The 10,293-nt window shown below is 35.5% G+C and overlaps 1 protein-coding gene across 1 annotated transcript; it reads right to left on the bottom strand.

Moving 5' to 3' along the window:
- Window positions 1-276: 276 nt before the first annotated feature.
- LOC135958288 (uncharacterized) lies at window positions 277-5,391 on the bottom strand. The gene has a single exon (XM_065509187.1). The coding sequence runs from the start codon at window positions 5,389-5,391 to the stop codon at window positions 277-279; it is 5,115 nt and encodes a 1,704-aa protein (XP_065365259.1).
- Window positions 5,392-10,293: the final 4,902 nt, after the last annotated feature.

Below are 10,293 nucleotides of genomic sequence, written 5' to 3'. Positions count from 1 at the left end.
AAAATATGTAAAACATACAAAGATTTGAACATCGGACTGTAAAATGTTTATATACATATGTTTGTACAATTGTTTATTGTTACACATATAAATGTGCGTACATACATATGTATATTTTGCGTTGCAGAAATAAATAAACAATATCAAAAACAAAATTGACAAAATTGAAAACATTGGGGATGCTCATAAAACTAATATTAATATATTGGTAACAAATTTAAGTTGAAATCAAATAAAAGTGACTTAACATGCCGGGCCCCATTGAAACCCCAGGTTTCAATCAACAGGTAGAATCGCCAATTTAGCAACGGGGCGGCGAAGGGTAGTGGTTGAAGTTCTCACATCGGCAACTCGAGCATAACCATCTGCACCAGGAACAACATTTGTGACACGACCAATAACCCATTTCATCGGATGTATATTATCTTCATGCACTACCACCATATCATTAACCTTGAGATTTTGTTGAGGTTTTCGCCATCGGGAACGTTGTTGTAATTGAGCCAAATATTCTTTATGCCATCTATCCCAAAAGTGAGACTTAACAGCTGTTATTCTTTGCCAGTGTTGAATACTAGAGATGTCAGATTTAAAATTGGTTCTTTCAGGGATATGTTTTAGAGGACAGCCAATCAGAAAATGCCCCGGAGTAAGAGCCTCTAAGTCGTTAGGGTCTGATGACGTTGGTGAAATCGGACGAGAGTTCATAACAGCTTCAATTTCCACTAGAGCTGTCGATAATTCTTCGAATGTTAGTCTAGCATTTGAAAGTGTTCGAAACAAGTGACCCTTAGCTGTTTTAACAGCTGCCTCCCACAATCCTCCAAAGTGTGGGGCTCGCGGAGGAATAAAGCTAAATTCGATTAAGTTTGACGCTGCATATGAGATAATGTCTGATTTTGTGGACTCTTTACAAAAATAATTATAAAATTCTCTTAGCCTTGACTGTGAGCCCACAAAATTTGTTGCATTGTCGCAGAATATTTTTGAAGGTATGCCTCTGCGGCCAACAAAACGCTTTAGAGCGGCTATAAAAGCATCACTGGACAGATCTGAAACAGCTTCCAGGTGAACAGCCTTTGATGAAAAACAGACGAAGACAGCTATGTAAGACTTGTATGGGCGTTTCCCTCGAATACGTAAATAAGTTGATATCGGGCCAGCAAAATCAACTCCAACAATTTGAAATGGACGAGAGCCTGAAACACGATCCTTAGGTAGATTTCCCATCACTTGTGTGAGTAACTTAGGCTTGTACCGTGTACAATGAATGCACTGATGAACTATTTGTCTGGCTAACGATCGACAATTAGTTATCCAAAACTGCTGTTGAACCAGGGAAACTAGAGCTTGTGGACCGGCGTGAAAGTTGTCGCGATGAACATGGGTGACCATTATTTTTACAAATGAATCCGACTTTGGTAGAAGAAACGGGAACTTTATTTGTTCTGGTAGATTCGAATTACGTATTCGGCCGCCGACTCGTATCAATGGTACTCCTGAAACATTTTCTATAAACAGAGCCAGAGACGCAAATTTTCCTGTTACAACGCCCGATTTCTCCAGTTCATGAAATTCCTCAGGGAAATAGGATTGTTGTAGAACCCAAACAATTCGGTGGAGTGTGTAAGTGAACTCATCTGGAGAAATATTTGTTGATTTGGGCCTTAATTTTGACTGAAGTCGGATAACATATGATACTACCCTAAGGCATTTCAAATAGTTACTAAATTTATGTAATACTTTTAGCATATAAGGTATTTCTTGAATACTGGTAACGAGTGCAGATTTTCTTTTTTCCAATAACATTATTTCTTCGCTTAGATTCATGTTTTGATGAACAGGCCAATCAGAATTAGGTTTACGTAGAAATGTTGGACCATGGAGCCAATTCGAGTCACATAATTCAGATACAGTGCAGCCTCTGGATACTAAATCTGCCGGATTTTGATCTGTAGGAACGTAACGCCAAGAAATGTCAGCACAAAGATCTTGTATTTCAGCTACACGATTTCCGACAAAGGTTGAGAGTAACGACGAATGACTTCTTATCCAATGTAGGGTGACTTGTGAGTCACACCAGAAGTAGACCTTTGATATAGTATATTTAAAATATTGTTTGATTTGGTTCCAAAATTTAGCAAGTAAATGGGCTCCACATAGCTCCAATCTTGGTAATGTACTAGTTTTAATCGGAGCCACGCGAGATTTGGATGCCAACAGATTTACTGAAACATTGTCGTGTGAGTCCTTACAAACGAAATAAATACAGCAGCCATAAGCCTTAATAGATGCATCGGTGAATCCATGGATCTCAATTGTTGTTGAATTCGGCATTCGAACAAAACGACCAATTTTCAGTTTTGGCAAATTATGAAAATCAGCTAGAATATTATTCCAAGCCATGTCAACATCTTGAGGAACAGATTCATCCCAGTCACATTTGATGAGCCATAGTTTTTGCAGTAGAATTTTCGCCTTTATAATAAGTGGGCTAATAAGACCCATAGGATCAAATAAAGTTGATGTTACAGACAAAATAGAACGTTTAGTATTTTTTGAGAACGACTTATAAGGACGAAATTCAAATCGGAATGTATCATCTGAGGGGTACCAAGAGATGCCCAAAGTAGTAGTGACGTCATTGTCAATGCGCACCTCCTTATTGCCTTGATTAACCAAATTAAGTTCTGGGCAATTACTGTGCCATTTCGAGAGTGTAAACTTTGAATGATTCAAAATATCTGTTACCTCACCTTTAATAATCTGTAATGTGGCTAGGTCATTTGCGCCAGTTATCATATCGTCTACATAGAAATCGTTAGTAATGACTGCCTTGCCAACTTCATGACCCTCAGGGTAACGTTCTGCCGCATAATGTAAACTTCGAATGGCAAGATAAGGAGCCGATGCAGTGCCATAAGTTACGGTATTGAGAACGTACACGTTCAAAGGCTTGGAATGGTCATCGCGCCACAAGATGAGTTGTAAATTTCTATCCTCCGGATGTATTAAAACCTGCCTGTACATTTTGACAATGTCAGCAGTTAACCCATATTGATGACATCTGAAACGCAGTAAAGTTATTAGTAAAGTGTTTTGTATAGTTGGGCCTACCATCATGATCTCGTTGATTGAAAGCTGTGATGATGATCTGCACGACGCATCAAAAACTACCCGAAGTTTTGTTGAGACACTTTCTGGTTTTAAAACGCAGTGGTGCGGTATAAAATAGTGTGGTTGAGAAACGGGTGAGTTTATTTGAGTCATGTGGCCCATCTCCTCATACTCCTTAAGAAATTGTTTATACTGCTCCTTTAATTCGGGGTTGTTATTTAATTTTCTCTCTATGGACCAAAATCGTCGTTCAGCTATATCTTTAGAATCACCAAGACATGTCGGATTATACTTTAGTGGCAATTTCACCATAATTCTGCCATCACTTTGAACCATAACATGTTTTAGAAAATGTTGCTCACACTGTTGTTGCTCTGGTGTCAAGCATTGACGTCTGCCGTCGACAGTTTCTAATTTCCATAACCTTTCGATATTATTGTTTATTTCATCTTTCTCAACCTCCAGAATAGCATACGATGACATTGAAGACAAATGAACTGCTTTACTAGTATACTTCCCCGAAACGATCCATCCCAACAGTGTTTTTTGCAATGTTGGCAAGTGTTGTTCTGGGCGAATTTGACCCACAGACAGAATTGAGAAAAATAACTCCGCACCTAGGAGCAAGTCTATACCTTTTCGACGATAAAACTCTGGATCTGCTAGCTCTATGTTAGAGGGCAACTTAAAGTCATGTATTGACATATTCTCATCAGGGTGGTAGCCAGTTATGGAACGAGAGATTAAAAATTCAAGTGACAGTTCAAAATTATTTAATCGCGATCTTATGGTGGTCTGAGTTTTATATGGCACTTTTACACCACGTGAACCAATGCCAACAACATCGACAGTGTTATTAGATTTCTTTAAATTTAATGCATTAGAAAGGTACTCACTTATAAAATTGACTTGAGAACATGAATCCAAAAGCGCTCTTGCCCAATGGTACTTTCCTTCAGAGTCACGAACTAATACCAATGCAGTTGCCAAAATTACTTTGCTCTCTCTAGGCTTCGCATTTTGTTGAAAGGTCCCATGAGCGACTGCAGAACTTGTTGAGGGAACTTCTTCATCAGGTTGCTTATGCAAAAGCGAATGATGACGTTGTTTGCAAAAACGACAAGAATAGCGTGAAGGACATTGAGAGTAGATATGCCCCTTTGACAAGCAATTAAGACATAAATTTTGTTTTTTAGCATGGTCAATGCGTTGATCAACAGCCAAAACTATAAAACGTTGACATGTCGTAATATAATGGCCCTGTTTTGAGCAATGATTGCATACAGGCGATTGGGCCATATTTTTTGTGGTGAAAGAATGTTGTTTTGTATTCGAATCATTATGAGAATGATTCTTTGAGTTGGAAGCTTGTTGTTCCTTTGTAGCACTTCTACACTGTGCATCCAATTGTTGACAACGTCTGTCCAACATTGAGCAGCACTCTGACCAAGACGGTAATTTTGTGTAATCGATGAATTCATCCCATTTCTGCTTTGTTTGGTGGTCAACCTTGGTTATAGCCAGATGAATTATGAATGCATCACATATCTGCTGGTATGAGCCAAGTGACTTCAATGAACTATACAGAGCTGAAAGAGTGTCCACAATGTTTCTTAATTGGTTCGGAACTGGTTTGGAAGACTTCGGAATATCAAACATTGTAGTAACGGTTTCCAAAAAGATTAATGTATCATTGTCGTATCTTTCCTTGAGCCTATTGAGGGCCTTAGGATAGTTTTCGTCCGTTACTTGGAATGCTTTGATTGTTGCTAAGGCTTCTCCACTAATGCAGGAAAATAAATGGTTGAACTTTTCCGATGTAGATATGGTTTGGTCGTTATGAACCAAATTATTAAAAGTATTTATAAAATTTTTATATTCCAAATACTTGCCGTCAAATTTAGGTAGCTTGAGGTTTGGTAGCCGAGTTGATGCGGTTTGAGGCACAAAAAATGACTGTTCTTGTATACTCGGACGCCTTTCTTTACCCATCTGCGTTAGTATGAGACTTTTTGCAGTGATGTATAACTCGTCTATTTCAGTTCTACCTGCTTCTTCGGGCGACAAACGTTCAATTTGATTCTGGCAATATAACGCCTGCTTATAATATGACTCAATGATTCCCAATCTACATTCGAGTTCAGTGTGCGATAAATTTTCAGGGGCTTCAACAATTTTTCTAATTCGGGTAATACTTCCTTTAGAAGACGCTCTCAATGTTTTTAACTCCTCTAGAGTCATGCCTCTTTGTGATGAGCCGGTTGCTTCTTGCATTTTAAAGCATTCACTTTCACAAAGTTTAGATAGCAGATAATTTTACCTTTAAGTACAATTCAGGTGCCACAAATTGAAGAACTCTATACTTGTATGTGTCCTGTCACGGTCGCCAAATGTTTGAGGACTGCCTATTTTGACAATCCGAAAAATTTGCCTAATATGTGATTAGGGCCAAATTTGTTGCTCAAAGGTTCGAATTGAGCTTACTGGGTTACGTTTATTTAATTATTCTTAATAAGTGATCTTCTGCAATTACACTGTTCAGTATCACTGTACCTTTTTTAATATAAAATCTTCCGTAAGTAAAAACACCAACTTTATTCTTTTCTTGTCTTGTAGCTCTTCAACTTCTTTATTTTTTGAAACTAATATTTTTTTATACAAAGGGATAGCGGTTAAATTCCAACTTTAACAAACAAGAGCAACAAAAATATGTAAAACATACAAAGATTTGAACATCGGACTGTAAAATGTTTATATACATATGTTTGTACAATTGTTTATTGTTACACATATAAATGTGCGTACATACATATGTATATTTTGCGTTGCAGAAATAAATAAACAATATCAAAAACAAAATTGACAAAATTGAAAACATTGGGGATGCTCATAAAACTAATATTAATATATTGGTAACAAATTTAAGTTGAAATCAAATAAAAGTGACTTAACACCTTATAATAATGTTTTGTTTAACACATATGTAAGTACATACGTAAATAGGTATTTTTAACTTTATGTTAGCTTTTAAAAATCTTGTGAATAATGTGAATTACATTTAAATTGCTCTCCAAAATGTATGCGAAAAATGTCTTTGAAATAACAATGACACTTTATCATTATTGTGTTTCTTATGAAAGTGACAAAACGAAATCCTTAGCAGTAATAAAAGATCAATTTTTTCCTGACAATTTTATGTTGCAACAATGACATATTTACGTACAATCAAGCAGTAATGTTGTATATAAATACATACAGCACATACTCACTCATACATTACTGCATCATCAATGTTTCATAAAAACTAACATGCAGAAAATCTCAATCAAAATCCCATAACAATGTTACAATTTTCATCTGAATTTTTGTACGTCTTTTGTCATTGTTGCGTTTAGTTATAAGCTATTCATGCATAAACTTTGCACATGATGCATAAACAGAATTTATGTAAGTAGAGAGAGAAAAAAAAAAGAAAACAAATACCAAAACATGCAGATAGATAGATGACAAACGAACGAATGCATGGATGGATGGATGTATGAATGAATGGAGGCAATAAGAGTTTGAGTATTTGATTCGCACGTGAGTTCAATGGTAACAATAGTCCATTATTCAAACTTATGTCCAAAAAAGAGTGACAAAGTGACAACTGACAAAAATTTGAATACAATGGTACAACGACAGCAAAAGGTAGCAGCAACAAAACCTACATACAATTCACAAAAATATACACACCATCAGTCAGTCCCATTTTTTTTTTTTTTTGGATTTCATCACAATAGTTGCAACAATAACATCATCGTCATCAGTCGTCAAACAATTGCAATAATGCTTTAATGGCCTACATGTTCGTATTGTGTTCTTGTTTTTTTTTTATTTTCATCTTTATTTTTTTGTGAAAAAATTTTGAAACAAAATTACATAAATTTAGCATAAAACATGTCACTTTGTATAAGGATGATGAACTTCCTCATGTTGCATTTATTATATCACCATTGTACAATGGCTGGTGGCTGTTTCTCTAAAAGATGTTTCATTTAATGATTTGCAAACAAAACATTATTATTCGAGACATTGATCACACCATATCTTTCAATACAATGCTGGCTAGTATCATATTGATTGTTTATTTGACTTTAGGTTTAAGTGATTTATTGCAAAATTTTTCTTTAAACGAAATTTTCAAAAAATTTATTTAAAAATCACAGTTTTATTTAGCATAAAATGAGGGTTACTACTTGTGTTTTGAGAAGATTATGACTTAAAGTAATCAAAATTAAGCTTTGACTATAAAGTCATCCTGCAAAACGTTTTAAAACCAAATTGGGCATATGGAATCCAATTATGGGGAACTGCACCATGACGGATGCACCATGGTACATAACAAATGAAAGCATCCACAGGGACTTGGAAGTACCACTAGTGAAGTGAGTTTAAAAAAGTCCGTGATAAATATATACTGAAACTACACTCCCACCCGAATCCGCTTGCTCGACTTCTCGCACAGAGCCAAATCAGATCAATGCTTCGTAGAGACCATCTAACACCCCTCTAAGATGATTAATTTTAGTTATAAAGCAGATTCAATAAATAAATATAAAGTTAAAAAAGTCATTTGTTTGAGTAGATCTGGGAGAGAAGGCTCTGTTATAATGGGAAAAGATGCACGTTTGATACTCTAAGAAGTATTATTTTGTTATATGAGGCCATAGGCAAAACTTGAATAATACGCAGAACCTGGATCTTATAGACATTTTTGTATGGGTGATTTTAATATTGAGAACCCTGAAGCTTTTGCTGCGCTTGATGTTCATTGGAATGAAGAAGTGTTCAAGAGTCGGAAGAAGTGTCCAACGGTGCTTATTTGTTGTAAGAAGGATATCCAACTCGAATGATTCTATGGAGCATTGTCGCAATGTAGACTGTCATTCACAATTGTTTGATCCCCTAGTGAATCCACAACACATTGTGGGAAAACATTACACGGAATCATCTTGCTCTCACAGACATATTTAAATCTAATCTTCACAAACACAACTACCTTCATGCTCTTTCCCACAATATATACCCCCAAGTACTTGCTAAACGTTGAAATGTTCATGGTTTGCAATTTGGAAACACCTGAGTGTGGGCGAAATCCTGCTATAAATGACACTTGACCAAATGCTTCCAACTCCTAAAAATTGCTAAAAAAAACTCCTAAAATATCTGAAATTACTTAAAACTCCTAAAATATCCAACGGCTTTGGATGTTATGAAACATTCAAAATTGCTCTAGCGTCCATGTTTTGTTTAGAGAAGACTGATTAATTGTTGTCATATAGACTTCCCTACAAATGAGGCCTCTTGCAGACTGAGATCTTGGAGATCCTGAAAGCCTCAGAATTGAAAATGACAAATGTCTCTAGGGTGCTGACGTGATTATTTATGTTTACAGTCAAGCTGCGAGAAGTCCTTGAAGAGTCATGTGGTCAACTCAAAGGTAGAGGGGATTTTAAAAGAGTTCTACATGGATTAATTGGCCTGCACAATGTTAGAATATATTGGGTACATGTGCACTGTAACTATAAGGAACTGAAGTTGTGGGCGAACTTCAAGGTTCGAAACTGAGAGAGATGGGGGTAAAACCTTTATTCTGTCGCTTTTTATAGGGATAGTGAAGTCTCAAGGACCATATGGCTCAAGCTAGATATTGCAGGAATTCGGTTTCTGTCAGAGTTGAATATATGCAGCTTGAGGGTTGATAAAAGCTACGATTAGTAAATGGTACTCCAAATTTTCGTCGAGGATATTGAAATTGTAAAACATATCATCTGTCTATCTGACAACGCTAATAATACCATAACTGGTCACTGGTTCCAGACTGGTAGATATCATTCGTTTCCGCATCTGTTTCACAATAGTTTTATTGTTTTCTAGCATAAGATTAAATTTTTGACAAGCTTCAAGATATTTTACAAGCTTGAAGTTCAACCAGATAAAAACGAGGGAAAGAAGAAAACTCAAAATTGCACATCAGCATCAAAAATCGGAGGAGTTCAAGTGTTGATCATATGAATTTCTACTCTCTATATATGTATGTATAATACAGTTTTTCTTAGAAATATGTACAGACACCACTAATGTCAAAATTTGTCATTCCATTTTACTACTTTTCTCTAATTTATTTATTTAAAGATTTAATCTACTTGTTTGCCATGAAAGGCCTTCACATGTATGTAGGTTATTTTCCAACATTGAAATTAAACACATTCCTTTATTCAAAAAAACCCCTCAATCATCTGATATGCTGATGAATGTACAATAATAAAATTCAACAACACCCTGATTGACATTCTGCGTAAGTCGTGTGCGAAATGAATAAATATTTTTCTTTCTTTCATTTTTTTTTCTGTTGCTTACTTTCTTTCCGACAATAATGTCATGTTCATCAGCAACATTTTGTCATATTTATATATGTACAACTTTTTTTTCTTCTTTAGTACGTACACTCTCAGCCAAGATAAAATGTATCGAAAAATATGAAATAAAACAGAGATATCAAAACAGAGTATGAAGTTAAAGTTATGAATGACAAAATATGCAAAATCATGATTATTGAAGATGTCATCAATCACTCCGGAAAAATATTTATTATAACAAAACAAAAAAACAAAAAACGATGAAAGATAAAGATAAAAGAATGTAATGTAAGTAAACATTATGATGCAACAACGAAAGCAAAGAATAACAAATAAACAATATTTAAGATTTATGTAACAATAAGGGCCATAATATGTTATTGTGCGCTGCCATAAGTTGTGGAGATAGTTTTAGTTTGTTAAGTGATTGAAATGTATTTCATTAGCAAAAAACAAAACATTCAGTGGAATGACCAAAATGTTGGCTTTATTAGCTCACAAATTCCATGTCATTTAATGTTCAAAAATAATTTCTGGCATATGGGCTTCGCGACTGTGCATTATAACCGCCATCATGTCGGTCCAATTGTGCACAACAATTATTTCGTCAATAGTGCGTCGAATATTGGCTTCTAAATGATCAATCTTTGCTCATTTATCAGCATAGACCTGAGAATAGACGAATCCCCACAAAAATGTGTCCAAAAGTGTCGAATAACACGAACGAGGTGGCCAATTCAAGATGCATTTGTTGAGATAATTCGGTCACCAAACG

This window comes from Calliphora vicina, chromosome 4, assembly GCF_958450345.1.
Source record: "Calliphora vicina chromosome 4, idCalVici1.1, whole genome shotgun sequence".
Lineage (NCBI taxonomy): Eukaryota > Metazoa > Arthropoda > Insecta > Diptera > Calliphoridae > Calliphora > Calliphora vicina.
Note: the sequence above shows the minus strand (reverse complement) of the source record. Positions and strands in the feature narration are given on the sequence as shown.

Excerpts from the sequence above, each read along its gene's own strand:
- LOC135958288 (XM_065509187.1), bottom strand. The coding sequence starts at position 5,391 with ATGCAAGAAGCAACCGGCTCATCACAAAGAGGCATGACTCTAGAGGAG.